This window comes from Rousettus aegyptiacus, unplaced genomic scaffold (assembly GCF_014176215.1).
Source record: "Rousettus aegyptiacus isolate mRouAeg1 unplaced genomic scaffold, mRouAeg1.p scaffold_m13_p_5, whole genome shotgun sequence".
In the NCBI taxonomy this organism is placed as follows: Eukaryota; Metazoa; Chordata; class Mammalia; order Chiroptera; family Pteropodidae; genus Rousettus; species Rousettus aegyptiacus.
In genome coordinates, this window is record NW_023416308.1 from 24,482,811 (window position 1) to 24,500,988 (window position 18,178).

General features: G+C 51.5%; 1 protein-coding gene across 2 annotated transcripts; it reads right to left on the bottom strand.

The window, feature by feature from the left end:
* Positions 1–729: 729 nt before the first annotated feature.
* Positions 730–13,751, bottom strand: ROBO4 (roundabout guidance receptor 4). 2 transcript variants are annotated; one of them, XM_016122655.2, is made up of 18 exons: positions 13,627–13,751; positions 12,990–13,319; positions 12,544–12,701; positions 12,230–12,350; positions 11,842–11,969; positions 11,501–11,729; positions 11,154–11,266; positions 10,585–10,753; positions 10,233–10,418; positions 10,064–10,106; positions 7,999–8,135; positions 7,619–7,882; positions 4,211–4,318; positions 3,904–4,039; positions 3,524–3,751; positions 3,032–3,390; positions 1,854–2,060; positions 730–1,737 (listed from the first exon to the last, which is right to left on the bottom strand). In XM_016122655.2, the coding sequence occupies exons 1-18, from the start codon at positions 13,694–13,696 to the stop codon at positions 1,727–1,729; spliced, it is 2,997 nt and encodes a 998-aa protein (XP_015978141.2). In that variant the 5' UTR covers positions 13,697–13,751; the 3' UTR covers positions 730–1,726. The 2 variants fall into 2 exon arrangements, with proteins under 2 accessions (XP_015978141.2, XP_015978140.2); XM_016122654.2 differs by having other exon boundaries at positions 10,064–10,418; positions 13,627–13,749.
* Positions 13,752–18,178: the final 4,427 nt, after the last annotated feature.

The window sequence follows — 18,178 nt, forward strand, 5'->3', positions numbered from 1 at the left end:
ATCCCCTCACGGAGGGTGTGTGCAAACAGGCACCTCCTGGCCAGATTAGGCTGAGATGTGACTGATTGTAATGGGCACAGAATTTTAAAACATTTTGGCCGAGTCCTCATCGCTCCCTTAGCCATGACCCCTGCACACACTGGTTCTCTGAGGTCTACTTCTCGCTTCCGCAACCCCAACCCCCTCAGTCACTTCCCTGGGCTCTCAGGGGATGGTCGCTGCCTTCCAAGCCCAGGCTCTGACCTCCCCTGCCACTTGGACTGAAGTATGTACAATGCTTCGGTCTAGCAAACAGCGTTGGAATGTTTTCAAAAGGAATTTTACCAGGAAGCTAAAAGAATAACAAAATCCAGAAAAGAAAAAGCAATCAGAGAGGAAGGATGTATATCCGCAGCACTGATTCTTCCTCCTGGGCCACGCCCCTCCAGCCCATACTGGCCAGATTAGGGTAGTGCAGGCAGTGCAGGGCTCCCAAGCCCCACCTTGCTCAGCCTCTCAGCAGAGTGGCCTCCAGGAAAGCTACCAGGGTTTGGGGGATTATCATGCCCTCTCAGGACCCTTTCCAATCATCCCTAACTGAAGATGTTTTCCTGTGGTCCTGCTCATGTTCAATTTGTGGATTCTGCCCTTGACCTTTCCCACCAAGTGAGAAAGACGCCATTCACCCGCTGTCAGTAGCTTTCTGTAGCGTAGGCCCTGGATGTCCTGCCTCACCGTTTCTCTGTTCTGTTGTTTTGGCTGAAGGGTGTTCACTAGCCAACCATGACAGGTGGTTCTACCTTTTGTGGAATTAGCTACTTTGTCTATTTTAAGAAACCATCTGGGACTGGTCTTTGGGGAAGGGACTGGGACCGCTTAAAGCAGGGGTTGTCTTCTCAGGAAAAGTTGTTAAGACCAGCAGACCCTGAAAATCCCCCGGCCCTCCCTTTCCTAGCTTCTGCTTAAAATTTGATGGAGGCACCTAATTCTCCCTTCAGTTACAGAATAGAGATGAGTAACAGCACCGAGAATCAAAGACTGCTTGCTCCCTCTCTAGCTCAGGTAATTCTTCCCATGTCTCCAGGTGCCCTCTCCGAGATGGTGCTCCAGGGGAAGCTCTTATAGCACTCAAGTCATTGCCATTTTATGGTATCAATTTCTTAAGCTCACAGTGACGAAAGTGGGAGGAGGGTGTTTTTTTGTCTCACAGTCTGCACCTCCCTCCGTTCAGCTCCCTCCCTGGGTCCACCTGCAATCTTTGCCTTGGTGCTGAGGTGTCCCTGGGATCACGGCTCTGTAGGTCCTTTGCATGGTGTGGTGGGAGCTGGGCGGCTTCTACGGAACAGTCCCGTGAGGCTGAGGGGAAGCTCTCTCCTCCATGGCTCTCCCCCACAAGCTTCTGCTGTCCCCCATACAGATCCCTGGCTCCCCCACTACCCATGATCTGCGTGGGTGGGAGATCAGGAGACTGGGCTGCTCCCTGAGCCAAACAGCCTGGTTGTGGGGTTGGACAGGGCAGAGGAAAAGCAAGGATGTTAGGCGGAGATGGCTCTTCGTTCCCGAGGCTCCAGGTCTGCTTTGCTCTGATTTGGTGTTTCATTTCCTGGAAGGGAGGGCTCTCCTGGAGGCCAGATGAGGTGGGCCCAACTGCAGAGACTCATAGGCCCAGATCCTCAGTCCAGGGCCTGGGCAAGTGGCTGACAGGAGAGCGGGTTCTGAGTCTCTTCTTGTGGGGCAGGGACATGCCTCAGGAGGAGTCTATAGGAGAATTGGAGGAAAGTGGAGTTATCCCTGCTCCTGTCAGTCCTGCCAGACCCCAGGCTTCCTCGCGGCTCCTCCCCAAAGCCACACCAGCCAGGCAGGCAAACACTTACTGCCAGCCTTGGACACAGGACAGCTGCGCTGACTTCTTTGGGAAGAGATCTGAGAGTCCGGAGGCCAGGGAGGCAGCCCCCTTCCCAGCCGCTGGGTGTGGTTGCTCTCCACATCCTCTAGCCAGTCTGATCTCCATTCCCACAGGGGCAGGGAGAAGGTAGGGGTCAGGAAGACGTCATCCCGGGGGGAGGGAGGCGATGAAGCATCTGTGGGGGAAGGTAGAGATATCTGCAGTGGGTTGGCCTTCACCCCTGGGAACTAGTTTAGGGTAGAAAGCCTGAGGCCAACTTAAGGCATACACCCAACCCTTAACATAACCTAGCCCTGACTCAGCCCATTGATCTTGGTAGTCCCAGCCCCAGTGACAGGAAGACAGTCCACTGGTTTCTTTAGAGAGAATAGCTCAAAACTGGCCTTCTGCCCATAGTCTTCCTTCACCCTTCCATTCCCTGGCGTCCTCTTTTTTCTCTATTATGGGCACTCCTGCTCTGAATAATCCTTGCTCTCCCATTTTCCACAAAGCTGGTTCTGTTTCTTGAGGGCAAAGGGCAGAGTTAAGTTCATAAGATGGGTCTATGATAGAACGGATGTGGAAGGGAATACCAAAGGGGCACAGGGAGCCTTACGCCCTCTGCTGGCATGGCGGTAGCTCTGCGGGACATGTGCAGGGTGAGCCTAGCACAGCCACAGACTGTGCGAGAGGAAGGGCTTGAAAGCACAGCAGAGGTAAGAGAGAAAACAGAACTTCCCACGGTGAGGAGGAATCTGGGCTGGAGTACATAGAAGAGGCTGGGAGCCACCTTTCCTGGAGACAAGTCTGGGTGAGAGGGGCAGCCTGGAGGCGGGGGAATGGACTACGCAATGGACTGCCGCTAGGCTGCAGGCTTGAACAAGTTCTTGTTCTCATGGGTGACCTTGGGCAAATTAATAAACGTGTTTGCCTTATAGTTTCCTCACTTGGAAAGAAATATAAAGAATATTTCTCCTAGAGGTGCTGTTATTGAATGTATGAAAAGCGCTTTTCATAGATCCCGGGATGTAGAAATCATTTAATAAAACTAGCTGTTTTAAGGACCACAAGGAAGACCATGATTAGGAAGCTTTGCCTCTTGGTTGGAAAGAAAGGGGTCTTACAGGAGCTGTGTCGACTGCAAGGGGTAGGGATGCTCTAACGTACCTGTGAAGATGCAGTCTGACTCCTTGGGCTCCAGACCAAAGCCAAGGCTGTCCACAGCCACTGCCAGGGCCCTTGCAAAGTGGGCATCCGCGAGGAAGGAGCCATCAGAAGAGCTGACGAGGCTGGTTCTGGCACTGGGGGCATTGTCCTCGGAGGCTGAGCCCCAGCCATTGGCCAGGGAGCCCTCACTGGGAGTAGGGGTGAGGCAGGGCCGAGGGGGGCACAACAAGCCCCTCACCTCAGACCCCACCCCTCCTCCAGCCCTGTCTATGTCTGCTAGCTCTGAGGCTGTCGGGACGCTGATGTACCCATAGGTGACGGGGGGCGAAGGAGCCCTTGGCATAGGAGAGACACTGTTCCTAGGAAGAGGCAGAATGGGAGACAATACGATGATGGAAGTGGGGTCGGGCAGAAACATTCCCGTTGAGGAAGGGTGGACTAGGGTAGGGATAAACATACTCTAGTTCTTCAGTTTTCCCTCAGGCTACTCACCTGGGGGTCTCTTCACCCTCACTGAACTCCAGGCAAAGGGCCACCTCCTCAGGAGTCAGCACACTGTCCTGATCGTCCCCCAGAGATGACAGTGAAGAGCTGGACAGGCCACTGGAGGCTGGGCTGGGACCAGAGAGGGAAGAGGCCTTGGGACTGGAGGGGATGAGGATGGGGCTGGGGGCTGCTGGCAGTGGGTGGGAGGGGGGAGCTTGGAGCTCCACCGAGCGCCTGGTTGGGGTAAGAGAGAGATGGCAGGATGGTTAGTGCAATTCTTCGCGTCCCTGTCCACCCCTCCCCCAGCCCTGTTTAAGCTCCACTAACACCCCTCAACCTCCACCCCCAATCTCTCAACCCTACTTCTTGACCTCATGCCCTCTTACAGGGTCTGTTGATTCTGAGTGGGGACTCCATGAGAAGAGGGGGGTGCTGTGGGGAGAGGGCGAGTCAGCTCACTGGAGGAGTTGAGAAGCTGTGGTCCCAGGGCCCGCCAGGCAACCAGAGCTCGGGGCGCAGCTCCTGGGGAACAATAGCCTGGGTCTGAGAATGGCAGAACCCCCATCGACCTGCACCCCCGCCCACCCTATCACTCAGCTTTCTGTTCCCACACCCCGCCCACCCATCCTTCTCAAGGACAGGAGCCAGTTGGTAGGCTCCTGCTCCCTGCCTCGCGCCCTTACTTCCTCTCACCTGGGCTTTGAGAAAGGTTCTTGGAGCCTTTTTTCCCCAGCTCCCAGGCCCAGTGCTCCATAGGGTGGCTGGCCCGGAGCAATGGGGAGCTGTTGGCTTGGTGCAGTTCTGTAAAGAGTCAGTGGTTGAGAGACAAGCCTGGGTGGGCCTTTCAGACCCAACCACAGCCTCCATCTTCAGCCTTGTCACTCAGTTACGGTTTAGGGCCCTCTCTCTGTCCTCTTCACCTCTCACCTTCATCCAGGCAGCTGTGATAAGGTGGGAGGAGCACTAGGCTTGGAAATGAAAGATGGGCACTCATAGCCCAGCTGAACCACATAGCAGCTGTGTGAGCTCAGGTAAATCCATTCACCTTTCTGTGCCTCAGTTTCAGATGTTTTTGCCAATTAAATAAAGAACAGATTGGAAAGTTCCTGGTACCTTATACTTTCTTTTTCCTTTGCTGTATACATTCCAATCTTCCTGATCTCCTGGTTCCTGGTCTTGGGGAAATCTATTATTTTCTATTTCTATTACCCATCCCGACTCCTCTCATGAGTTTCACCTCTGTGAAGACGATACTCCTTCTCTTGGAGAGAATTTATTAATTTTCATTTCTCACATTGCAACTATCTGACATGGTTCTAGTTAGTCCTGCCCTGAGGAACCCGAACGTCTCTCACCTGGGGGTGGATTGGACTGTCAAATTGAGCTGGATGGGTAGGATAAAACAAGGCCAGGTGTGACAGGAAGAGGAATTTTAGAGTAGGAAGATGTGTTGGTTTCACCCAGGGAGGCAATGCCCTGCCCAATGATAGTCAATATTTGTTGAATAAACAAGTAAATGACGGATGCTATCAGAGATGTAGGTGTCAACATGAGTGAGAAGAATCACGTGCAAGATGGCAGCTACCATCTGGCCTACAGGGCCACTTAAGAGACAAGGCTGAGTGAACTCTGACAATAGAGAAGCTGAAGTAACTAAAGGAACAGAGCTAACTGTGTGCAATGACCCGTGAGTATGCTTTCCAGTCAGGCCCAAACCCAAATGGATCTAAGTTTAAACCAGAGAGAAACTTGGCAATAGAAATAGGAGCCAGGAGAACATGAAGCAAGGAAAGAAAGAGCCTTCAGATTAGTATCACATGTTCAAAAGCCCATACCAAAGACCAGGCAAGACCCTTGAGGCAGAGCCATCTAGTCAGTCTCATCTCAACCTTGGGGGCCTCCATGGGTAGCTCAGAGCAAGGACGAGACCAAGATCCCATGTGGGCCCTGGGAATTCATGTACAGTGGCCAGAGCTTCTGAGCCGCTGGGATCAAAACCCACATAATGGCTAGACTTCCTCCACCAGAGTTTGGTTTTGTACTTTGGCTGATTGGTTTATGTTCATTTCCTTTAGTTGCTGATGACCTAGGGAATCCTTCAGGTGCTCCAACTCTGCTGCCATCAGCTTTGTCTTATCTAGTGCCTGGATTCTTAACTAAGCTCAGAAATAGGGACACACATTGGTTGGTTGGTTTGCTTGGAAAGGGAAGGGAAAAGGCCAGTCCTGGAAAAGGCCATATTTGTCCCAGCCCATTTCATTTCCTCTAAAGGATTCTGGTAGCAAAAAGCCTTTGCCCACCTTGCTTGGAATTACTTGGATTTCAGTTTATTCAATGTTATTTGAATAAACTATACAATAAAGATGTTATCAAGGCTAAACTGAATCTCATTTGGCCATACCTGAATTGCAATAAATACTTATTTAAATTAATGAATTAGTGAGGATATCCAGTGTGTGTATCTTGCAAAGTAAGTGGAACGAAGAACCTGATATAATGGATGAAACACAGGAGAATATTAGTCATGAAGGAAAAACCCCGCTAAGGTCATATGATAAGAAAAAGGAATAAGCAGGTTAAGGGGGAAGGGGCACCGAGAGAGCCTGCCAGTTTTAGAAGATGAAGACTCATCAGTCTTGGACTATGTGACAGCACTGGAGCCGATGCCGTAGCTCTGGACCAGACCACGGCATCACCTTAAAGTAGTCGCTGAGGTCTCAGGAGTCAGAGGTGGGCCAAGTGTCTCTCAACCCAGGGAGGTCCCCATGATTGATCCATCCTGGGGCAGTGGTGGGGTGGGGCTGCAGTGAGGAGAAACAGGGGTGAAGCGAGGACCTAACCCCCTGAGAGAGGCTAGGAAGCCCCATCTCCGAACTTTCTTAAGAATCCACTGCAGAAAACTACTTTCCCTTTTCTAACAGTATTAACATTCTAAAAGGGGCTGTGTGCTATATCCAAGGCCATGTAGTTCTCCATAGGAAAGCTTGTTTTTAGATGAGACTTGTGCAATCTCTTTTTGGCTGGTATTTTATTACCATTGAGGATTTCTCATGCAATAGTTCTGAGGCAAAGCCGGAAAGAATAACAGCTTCGCTAATATGTAGAGTCATAAAATTTTGGATATTGGACAAGCTCAGAATTACTCTGAATCTATCCTTGTCTTAATACAAGTGAAATTATAAACTTAAAAAAAGTGGCTGTCGAACATTTGTAAATCTTACTAATTGGTACAGAAGGCTCATGAAGAAAACACACAGAGTGCAGGCCAGTGTTCAGAGAGATGAAAAGAAAGAGTCAGCGAGAGGACAGGGTTTCCCAAGGATGCTCCCAGAGAGATTCGTAGTAGCCTTGGGGAGCAGACCACTCTGGCTTCAGATTTGAGTTCTGCAGCTTATTGATGTGGAATTTTGAACAAGTTACCCAATCCCAATCCTCTTTCCCTGTCTGTAAAGTTAGAGAAATAATACTTAGTTAGCATGTTGTGAGGATTAAATGAAATAGCAAATATAAGTAAAGCACCTAACGTATATAGGTGATCAGCTCTCTGGAAAGTCAAACAGTTTGCTGGAAGTCAGGAGAGAAATCTGGGCAGAGAGTAAATACTCCTTCTTCTCTGGGAAGTGAGCTGGGTAGACAGACCCGTATGTGGAGCACAAAGACCAGAGTTCGTGGGAGCTGGAGGCTTCACAGCAGTACTGGTCACATTCTGCCAGGTTCTAGAATGAGTTGCATGCCAGTCAGGCACTTTCATTAAACTTTGAGTGCTTAGAAGGCAAGGACTGTGTCAGGTATTTCTTCTGTTGCCACATCTGTCATACAGTGACGCTTATTAAATGTTTGTTAAGTTGACTGCAGAAACAGGGCTCCCTACTGGTGTGGTCAAACCAAAAAAAAAGAGCACAGTGGAAAGAAAAGCAGAGACCAGCATGCTCCTAGCTGAGTGTTTTGGTGATGGGTGTCCACAACGGCAGGAGAATCAAAGCTGTGGATAGGGTGCCACCCACACCTGGCTTCAAGGCTCCAGGCCATGTTTCCACAACATTCCCACTCCTGGTTCCTCCTCCACCTATTCCAGGCTGAGTCTATCCTCCCTGTCCTTACCTTGCTTCTTTTTGGCCTTCCAAGCCTCTGTGGGGGCCATGGACAAGCGCGGAGAAGAGAGCCCCCTGCGGCTGCAGAGGCTGTCTGAACTGGGCCAGGGGCTGGAGAGCCGGGCCAGCTGGGGTGGGAGACGCTTGACAGTTGGGGCATGGGGGCTCGGCCGGGCTGGAGGGCTGGAAGGCAGTTCAGTGATGAGGGAGCCATAGAAAGTGCTGGTGTCGGGAAGCAGGGGCACTCCGGGGCTGCGGGGATCCCAGGAGATCACTGGGATAAAAATGACAGGAGTCATTACGGTGAATTCATCCTACTCCATGTTCCCTCCCACAGTTCTGGGATCCCTGCTCCACTGCTGGGCCCTGGCCCCCACTGGGCATGCTCACAGGAACGAGGACAGCCTAGTGGATCCCGGGGGTCTATTCCTAGCCGGCTGCTGAGGCTACTGCTGCTGCTCAGGTCGCGAGAGCCAGAGGTGGACTGCCAAGTGTCTGCCAGCCAGGGAGAGTCACTGTGATCCATCCTGGGGCAAAGGAGGGGATGGGGCAGTAGGAACAGGTCGAAGTGAGAACCTAATTGGCTAAGACCTCCAGCCCAGAGCACAGATGAAGGGGGTGAGAAGATGGTGGTATTGGCTTTATTCTGCCTACTTTTTTTTAGCCTTTCAGACGCCTTAAAATCTCTGATCCAGTGCCCCAAACTCAGTGCCCTTTCTTATCCTGGGATCAGGGCAAGTCCAGGTTGCCCAGAGCTTGAACATATTAAAGAGAGACAGCTGTGTGCTAAGACAGAAAGAACACAGATCTAGAGCCAGACAAACTCAATTCGAAAATCCCCATCTGTCGCAGCTCAGCTGTGCAGCCCTGGGAGTAAGTCTGTCAGCCTCTCTAACTACATCGGCCATAGTTTTCTCATCTGTAAAGTGGCAACAACAGACCTTCTATGTAAGGGTGATGCCGTGAGCTGAAATAAGGGCGTGAGATCACACGGCTGGCAGAGCAGGAGCTTGCTACATGGATGTCGGCCTCTCTACCTCTAATCTGGTTCCCTTTGAATGGGGGAACATGCTGGCTGCCGGAGTGATCTTTCAATAACAGGGAATGGACCAAAGCATCTCTGCCTAAAACCTTCGATGACGCCCCATTTACCAAGAGAGAGCCCAGCTATCTAGCATGGCTAACAGGGCCCTTCTTGGTCTGGCTTCCACTCTGTAACTGATCCTTTGCTCTGACTCGCCTCATACCCTATACTCTGGCCAGACCTAATGGCTTGTCTTTCCTTGCGAATACAGCAGGCTATTTCTTGCTGCTCTTTTTGCCCTTCTCTTTACTGTCAGGGTAAATGTGAAATCTACCTCCCATATTCACCCACCCCACATCCCTCCATGTATCTTGTACATATTTCTGGACTTTCAACTCTGCACTGCATTCATACGCTAGCATGGCTGTCTCTGTCTAGACTGAGTTCCTGGTAGAAGAAGACTGTTCTAAAGTAATGAATTAATCTCTTTCAAGTACAGAGATGAAGTCCCAGGGAGGGAGTGGGGTGGGGATGGGACAGAGAAAGTTCAGGGCAGAGCAGACAAAGCCCAGGAAGTAACTAAAGAGCAAGGCCGGTGAGCACAGAACAATGCAGGAACATGGCATCAGCTTGGAACCTTGCTCTAGGCTGAGAAAGTGACAGCAAAATGGTCTGGCTGATTGTGTCTGGCACATAGTAGGTGCTCAAAAAACTTCTGTTGAAAGATGTAGACCTGGAATGTGAAGCCCACAGAGGAAATCTAATGAAATAAAGAGCAGAAGGTGGGCAGAGATGAAATGGTTAGTGTAAAGCTTAGCCAACAGCAGAAAAAAAGGATGTTTTCTTTCTTAATATCTTGTCTGATAACACAGACTTCCTCTGGCAGCCAAACACATTTGGAGCAGAAGTACCTGCAACCAACCAGCTTACCCTGTTTCTGAAAAGAACGAGTAAGGATCAATGGTGTGAGGACAGAGCGCCCTCTGCTGGATCTGAGAGTGGATTATTGTGAAGGAAAGATGGCTCAATAGATTTACGAATACAGAGGTACTGCTTGGTGGTGAACACTGACTGTACAGCAAAAATTAGACTAGTCCTCCCATGCTAGTTATTCTTTACCCAGCAGAATGAGTCAGCAGGAAAGTGTCAGTATTAGTGAGAGGTCGGTGACAAGAGCACTGGATCAGGAGTTCAGAAGGCCAGCTGCGTTGCCTTGGGCTAAGTCACTTAAGTTTACGGTTCTTGGTTTATTCACCTGTCAAGTAGTGTGATGGTAATATTATTGAAAAAGAAATTAATTCTCACTTGGAGTTGAGAGAGTCAGGTACTAGGATCTCAAACTGCCTGGAGTAGGGGAGACTCCATCGCTCCACTGTCCCTTGGCCCCTCCGCCCCTCCCTCACCTCAGGCTCCTCCCCTTTCATCTCTCACCTGTGTTTTAGGATGGCATCCTCACTGGTATATCTGTACAGACCTGAGAGAGGGCAGAAAGAAGGACAAATCTGGAGTTGCCAACACCCGGCTAGAGATCGAACCTCCCTCAGCGTTCTCACCGGACCCAGGGAGGCCTGCCTATCTGGGGTCCAGTTTACCCTCTCACCTGGGCCCAGGTGCACCGCACCTCGGCGCCGGTGGTGGACACACACTGCAGTGCCGAGCAGCAGCAGCCAGAGCACAATACACCCGCTGGCAATGACCTCTGGCCGCCTCAAGGTAGCTCTCAGCTGCTCCAGAGTCCATGGACCATGGTCATTTGGTTCTCGGGCAGCTCGCTCCATGGCCTGCTCTGTATGGGATTTGGAGCTCAGGGGGATGGGGCAGGTGAGGCAATGAGGCTTGGACAGAGAAGGAGGAGAAGCTGGAAGCGTAAGGTAGGAACAGGGAGGAGGGAGAGATAAAAGTGGGAACTGGGGCTGAGGGTTATGGGTGGGACTGATGGGTACTGGTCTCACCTAAAACGAGGCAAACGGGGCTACTGGGCTCCCCAGCCCCAGCACCAGTGACTGCAGCTACTTGCACACAGTAGGAACCTGGCATTTGGGTGGCAATCTCCAGCTGGGTCTGCTCGGCAGCCACTGTCCAGTTGGTTGGGAGGAGCGAGGAGTTTCCCAGACTCCATACCTGAGGACGAGCAGGGTGAGCAGCGGCCTCAGGCACCGTCCCAGCAGCTGAGTCCTTCACTTGCAGATCTGGGCCTGTGGAACTCCTGCCCTGCCATTTACCGGGGAACGCTCCACCCCACCTGCACCCACACTTCTTACTTCTGTGTCCTACATCTGTGACCTTGGCCTCACTCTTCACCTTTGTAAATCAGGACAAGAACCCAGGGTGGACTGTGAGATGAAATGAGAGGGTGCAGGAAACGACTTGGCGGGGTCTGGCAGACACCTGCTCAGCGACAGTGTGTCCATGAGTTCTCTGCACAGGCATGTTTCCCAGTGTTCAGAGAGGGGCCAGCAGGATGCCAGGGCAGGGGGAGGTCCTGACACCACTAGGAGCTGTCTCAACTTGTGGGGGGTACCTGGTAGCCACGGATGACGCCATTGTGGTTTTCAGCTGGTGGTGGAACCCAGTTCACAAGGACACTGCCATTGCCAAGTTTTAGGGTCACCTCCTGGGGAGGGGCACTGGGCACTGGGGGGAGGGAGAGAGGTTGTGAGGAATGCTGAGGCATAGAAAAGAGCTGAGATGGGGACACAGGGTCAGAGGCGACCCTGATGAGAATAGGAGATCTGCTTGCCTGATCGGGGTGGGAGTCTATGAGTAAGATCCTCCATCCCCCCAGAGTGGAGTGGGACAGTCTAGGACCCCCCAGATAAGAAGGGACCAGGGGTTCTATTGTTGGGTCTGGAGGTACCTGTCCCTGACCTTGTTCGGGCAGCCTCAGGAGCAGCACGTTGCTGTCAGGGCCTCGAGCCCGGCCAGAGGATGGTCTCACTTTGAACTCGTAGTCTTGGCCCCAGCGGAGGCCGCCAAGCTCTGCGCTCTGCCAGCCAGCCAGCAGGGCCTCTGCCCATGGAGCTCCCTGGCCTCCCGAGGCTGTCTGGGCCCTGAACAGCGCTGTGTAGGACTGAGCAGGCGCAGCAGGGCCACTCACCTGGGAGAGAGTCCAGAGAAAGGTTGAGGAGTCAGGGAGCTCATGCTCAGCCCTTTCATAAGCCCTGGACTGGCTCCCGCCCCAGCTCCCGCCCCTGTGTGCTGGGCCTCACCTTCCAGCTGAGCCATACAGCAGGCCCAGGCTTGGTGCCCTTTGTGGGGTTTGGGTTCATCAAGGTCACGTTTTCCAGCCGAATGTGCATAGCCAGAATCTCCAGAGGCTCCTTATAGTCCCGGGGCTCTGTAGGAGCAGAGGCACAGGATGGGGCCTGCAGGCCGGGGTGAAGGGACTGAGGAGGGGCACGTCCCTTAGCTACCCGGAAACCCAAACTCTCAGATTTCTCAGATCTAAAGCACTCCTAATTCTACTCTGGGATGGGGGAACCTCCCTTTAAGTGAGGTCCCCACCACTCTGACCCCGACCCAGCCCACACCAGACCGCAGCGCCCTATCTGGAGCCCCCACGTTGGCCCTGATTCTAGCTGACTGGTCTTCCCTTACCCTGGACTGACACCCTGGCTGCCCGGCTCTCCCGTCGTCCCGCGTCGTTGGTGGCCACGCACATATAGGTCCCCGCGTCACTCTTCTCCGCTCTTATCATCAGCAAGGAACCCCTGGATACCTGTCAGGGCCAGGTGCACTGTGAAGTCTCCCATGTGGGGAGGGGCTCTGACTGGGGAGGGCAGCTTAAGGCCTCAGAGCCTCCCTTTCTCAAATTCTGCAGGGACTCAGGACTGGAGGGTGGGTCAGCCCCTCAGGGTGTGCCCCGTCGTGCCCAGGACAGGATGATGTATGGGGAAGAGGGCTATACTCACCGTGTGCCGCCCGGGCTGGAGGGCCAGGGGTTTCCCATCCTTCCACCATGTGACTGTGGGCTCTGGGTGGCCCCAGGGCGGCCTACACTCCAGGGTCACCTGCTCACCCACCGTGGCCACTGTGTCCCGTGGATGGATCTGGAAATCCTCCCAAAGGACTGAAGGAGGATGGAGGGTCCTCAGGGAGCAGTGTCCGGTCCTCCTCATCCCAGAGGGGCCCGCTTAGTGTCTCTTATCACACCTGCCCCATTTTACTCTACCCGCCTTTTCACTGACTTGTGTCCACTCTTCAGAGCCCCACCTCCAGGTCTCCCATCTAAGTTCAGCCCTGACCCAGCTCTCCCCTCCCATCCCCCAGCCCTCGCAGATATCCCCTCAAACCTCCCTTACCTCAGGCATCTCACCCCAGGTGTGCCCCGCCTCACGCCTCCCCTCCCAGGCCTCACCAGCCACAGACAGCCGAGCACCTCGGCTGACGGCCGTGCCCAGCCGGTTGCTGGCCTCACAGGTATAGATGCCTAGGTCTGTGGATCGGGCCTGGTCCTTGTGGGCACGTCCCTGGGCTGGGGGCCGCAGCAGCAGCAGGGTTCCATCAGGTAGGAGGTGGTGTACGTCTGGGGGCACCATACTCAGAGGCTGCCCATTCAGCAGCCAGCGGATGGTGGGAGGTGGCTGGCCTGAAGCCCGGCAGCTCATCTTGGCGGGGCCGGGGCCCTGGAACAGCTGGTCCTGGGGGTGGACTAGGATCTGAGGTGGGGAGTCCTGAGCCTTGCCTCCTGGGAGGGAAAGGGAAACAGAGCCTGGTCTGACTACCAAAAGGCCTCTCAAACCCCTGCATATCCCATCTGCCTTGTCTCATCTAAAGATCAACTCCAAATAACAAGCTAGCCGGGAGGGGAGAGGGCCTGCAGAGCTCTCAATATCTCTGTCTCTCTGTCTTCCACACATATCATCACCATTACCATCATCACCTCTGGTGCCCCTACGGCAAAAGGGAGGTAAAGGAGCAAGGGGGCATCTCCTTCCCTGGCCAGGCCTGGGATCAAGGGAGCATGGGCCAGGAGAGAGGAGGGCCACACTTACCTGAGCTGAGCAGAAGCAGGAGAGGCAGGGGCCACCAGGCTCCAAGGAGGCCGGCTCCTCCGGAGCCCATGGCTACTCTCAGGCCTCTTTCCTGGTCCCAAGCACTTTGTCCTGCTGCTCTGAGCTCACAGCAAGGGAAGGAGGGGCGGGGCGGGCTGGTGGTGGTTGTTTGTGGTTGAGAATGCCCCAGAGGGAAGCAGCTTTGAGGAAACCGATGCTTCCTGCCTGGCCCTCAGAACCTTGAAGAACTGGGAGGAGCCCAGAGGAGAGATATTCTCTGACCTGGACCCTCTAGCTATAACCCCTAACTCCAACATCAGCCTTAAGGTTTACCTCATGATCTAGCCTGGGATTTCTTAAACGTAATCTTCACACCAACCACAACTCTGACCACAGCCTTAATCATTTCACCCTAAGCCTCTATTTAAATCTTGAATACCCATCTCTATCCCTTTGCTTCCAAGTGACCCTCTGCTAGGGTGGAATGGAAACCCAGAGGTGGAAACTCAGGACACAGTATGAAGGATCTAAGGATATAGGAAAGTGGACTATGGGCGGAGGAAGCTAAGTGAAGGGGAGCGGGAGAGTATAGTCACTCTTTAATCCATTCCCCAAGGATAGATGGGGCTGGGAGTTGGGTAGGAAGATAGGAACGATTCAGAGGTTCTGGCACAAGCTGGAGATGCCTGTCCTGTTTTCCTATTTAGCCCAGAGACAGATGAATAAGCTTCTGGGAGACCCTGGATAAGTTCCTTAACCCCTGTAAGTCACTTTCTTATCTATAAGTGGGAATAATAATAATAGCGCCTTTCTTTGAGGGTTAGAATAAGAATGAAATGATATTAACTCCCTTAGTACAGTAATCTAATGCATTATAAGTTATCAGCAAATGTAGTCAATGTTGTTATCTTTATGCATATTCTATTGCTGAAACTATGCAAGCATTCTCAGCAGGGATGGCTCCCAGGCACTGGAATGATCTTTAAGAGTCTTTCTCACCCTGAAAGCTATACCTGTAGCGGTCAGGCCTGGAGCTTCTGAGTCTGCAGCATCAGTGCGCTCACCCTGCCGCTCCCTACCCCCTCCCTGGAGAGGGGCCGCTCTCCTCTCTCAGAGCCCAGCTCCTGTTTACGGGTCTCTTCCTTCCAAATCTGGAATCTCAGCCATTTCCTGGAGCTGTTCCCAGAAGGCCAAGGCCGGACTCAGAAGGCTCAGCGGAAGAGTGTCCAGCCTTTGTTCCCAACTTTCCTGGCCAGCTCTCGTGTGAGGCCCCTGACCCAGCTGGCTCCCTCTCTTCCTCCCCCTTCCCAGCTGGCCTCAGTGCCAGCCACAGCTCTAACAGCCTATCGAGAGGAGTGAAGCTCTCTTACACAGCTTCTTCTTTTCCCTCTCAAATGCAGACCAAGACCAATTAAGACAACCAGAGCCAGAGAAGCCCATGGTCTCTACAGCCTGGGCGTTTCCAAGGGATGGAGAATAGGATGAAACTAACGGAGTGACGGAGCTAGAAGGATAGGAATTGGGATCAGAAAATAGTTTGGTATTTCAGAAGTGGAGGAGCTAAGGGCAATGACAAATTCCATGGCAAGTGTGCCCGGCAGGGTAAAGTAGAATTTATGGGGTCAAAGATTTGTGGGGTCAGTGGGATGAAGGAGGTATTCATATGGACACTGAATCAGCCAAGGACGAAACAAGGATTTCCTGCATACATGGCCAACCTGAGATTTCCCAGGTACAGAGCCCTTAAGCCTGTCTAGCTCCCTGACTGCCTGCTCCCCAAGTGTCGCTGTCAGTAGTCCTTTGTTAATCTCTTCTGTTTATATGTTAGACTTGGGTAGAGTAAGCAAGTTCTCTGCTAATGATTGAATGCCAACTTGATTTTACTCAAATCTGTATAATTCAGAAAGTGGTATAAATTTCCCTCAGAGGAAAAAGATGGCAAGTCCCAAAGGCATTCAGATTGATGACTAGCCCTGTCCTCAGCTGAGTGAGAATGGACAGGTGACACAGTGAGGAGGGGTACCAGTGCTGTACTGCAGGAATGGAGTCCCAGAGGCTATGGCAGCCCGAGGAATGAATGGCTCCTGCCTCACAGTCATGAGCCTCATCCCTGGAGACTGCTGTCATTCCATTCCATTCCGCCCCACTCTATTCCACTCCAGCCTCTCTCCATTCCCAGGCTCTGGAGAGCCAAGTGTTAAGAACCAATGAGCATAGGAGGGACCAGTTACTCTGAGCTATTCCTGTAGGACATTTGGGATCCTTCACCTTACTTGGTTCAAGCATCAGGGGCACTCAGGGATCCACAGAGTGATGGCCAAGGGAACTTCCCAACAGTGAGGTAAGTCTGGATGGCTCCCAGACACCACAGTGCTCATTTCCAGCAGTTTGACCCATCAGCATCCTGATTGTCTCATTTCCACACAGTAAGGAAGAGCTGACCGCATGAGTCACAGGGATGATGTTAGTCAATAGGAGCCACCTCCAATTTCAAGGAAGGTCTGCTCTGGGCCCTGGTGACGTGCAGATCCAGTGACATTTAGAAAGTGTCTCACTTTACCCGCTGGTTTTAGAGTTTTGTGTTTTGTGAGTAACTCCGTTGCTTGTGAGAGAAGAGAGAGAGAGGACAGGGAATGCGTGCCTTTCTAGAAGACCCTCCAGAGGAAATTTTTCTACCTCTGGCTTCTGGGTTCTCTGGCTTCTTATTCTGGGTTCTCTGAAGATGCAGCTAGGGACTTCTGCTGGCCAAGCTGGTGGGGTAAAACGTATGAATTCTGGTGGGACTGAAGTCAGTTACACTAGGTCGAGAACTTGGTTCTACTTCTTACTGGTAGAGAGACCTCGAGTAAGTCACATAACCTCTCTGAGCCCCACTTTCCTTTTCTGTAAAATGTCTGTTTGAGGTTTGCCAGTAGTGAATATGGAAGTGCTTTGAAAACACTAGATATGTGTTAATTAATCCCTTGAGTGTTCTGGGAATGGCACACCTCCTCCCTGACCAACAGCGCCAGCCACCTCTAGGGATTCTTTTTGGCTTTGAGATTCTGCCCTTTTTGCCTTTTGCTTATTATTTTTTTCTTTTTTGCTTGAGTTTGCTTAGTACCAACCTCTAATTTCTCATCTTTGTTCTAAAATTCTAAGCTGGAGGAAAATTGAGCCAAGAGAAGAGACAGTGATGACCAATCCTCAGCTGAATGGAGTGATTTCCCTGATGCCACCTCACTGGCACAGCTTCTATTCCCTGCCTCCTGGTCCCATCAGCATCACGGGCAATGTCAGGGTCCATGGGGAAATCACATCTAACACTCTCAACCCTGCAGTTTTTGACTTTCTCAACACCAATGATTATGGTGCACACCTAGACCAAATATTGTCCAACTGGAGACTTCAAAGGCTTTTGGGATCAGTATTTAACCATCTGCTCACATGTCCAAGGAGAAAAGGAGATCAGTTACTGTACTTTGTGTTCAGCCTCTCAGTGCTCTCAGCTAAAGACCACCAGGACTGTGCCTATTGTTGAAAACATTGGGTTTATTATGTTTTGCAGCTGGCGAGAGTGCATACTACAGAGAACTGTGGAGTGTCTCAGTAACAGCTTGTTAGAAAGAACCTATTACAAGATATGGGCTTTGACTGGGTGATATTGAAGAGGGTCCTAGGAAGTGGAGCTTTGCTCTGAATTGGATGCTGTCAGAAATCAGGGACAATTTCATGATTCTTCCCAGAGGAGTGGTGATGATTTTTTGGTCACACATCCAATGTTCCTATATGTACAGCTGGTTTCGTTGGTCTATTTGTCTATTCCTGAATGAACACCACACAGTCTTAATTACTAGAGCTGTATGATAAGTTTGGTATTGTTTATTTTTCTTTTTTGTAATGCAATGCTGGACTTAAGCTGTAATTTCGAAAGCATCCTTTTTTTTTTTTTTTGCTTAAAAAATCTTTATTGTATAAGTTTTCAAAATACAAAAGCAGAGAGAAGAATATAATGAACTCCTGTGGACCTTTCATCATTCTAGCTTCAATAATTAAAAATAATTTTGTCTTTTTTTTATATCTATCCTTCTTACCTCCCCCATCCCCCGAATATTTTAAAGCAAACCTGAAATCATATCATTTCACCAATAAATACTTCAGTTATATATCTCTATTAACTAAAGATCAAAAAGGAAAGCATTCATTTTTATGAGGCATCTGCTTCAATGAAGTCGCTCTCGAATAAGCACACTGCCAGCCACACGACTAGGTGAAGAGCCCGGCTGCCTCCCCTTATTGAGATTCTTTTGTTTTAGAGATCTTAACTAATTTCAACAACCGGCCATTTGGGCCACTTACTGTTTTTCTCTGCCCTGCTTTAAATTCCCGCTCTTATTTTTTTTCCTCTCTGTTGATCTCCCCCATCCCTTCCCCACCCCCACCCCACCAACTTCCACCCCTGACCTATGGACGTTGCCGGTTCCCCTTAAGAACTGGATTTCTGAAGGCGGGCGTCTGTCTCCTCCCACACACTCAAGGTGTGCACCTGGGACCTGCACACCTGGAGCATGGT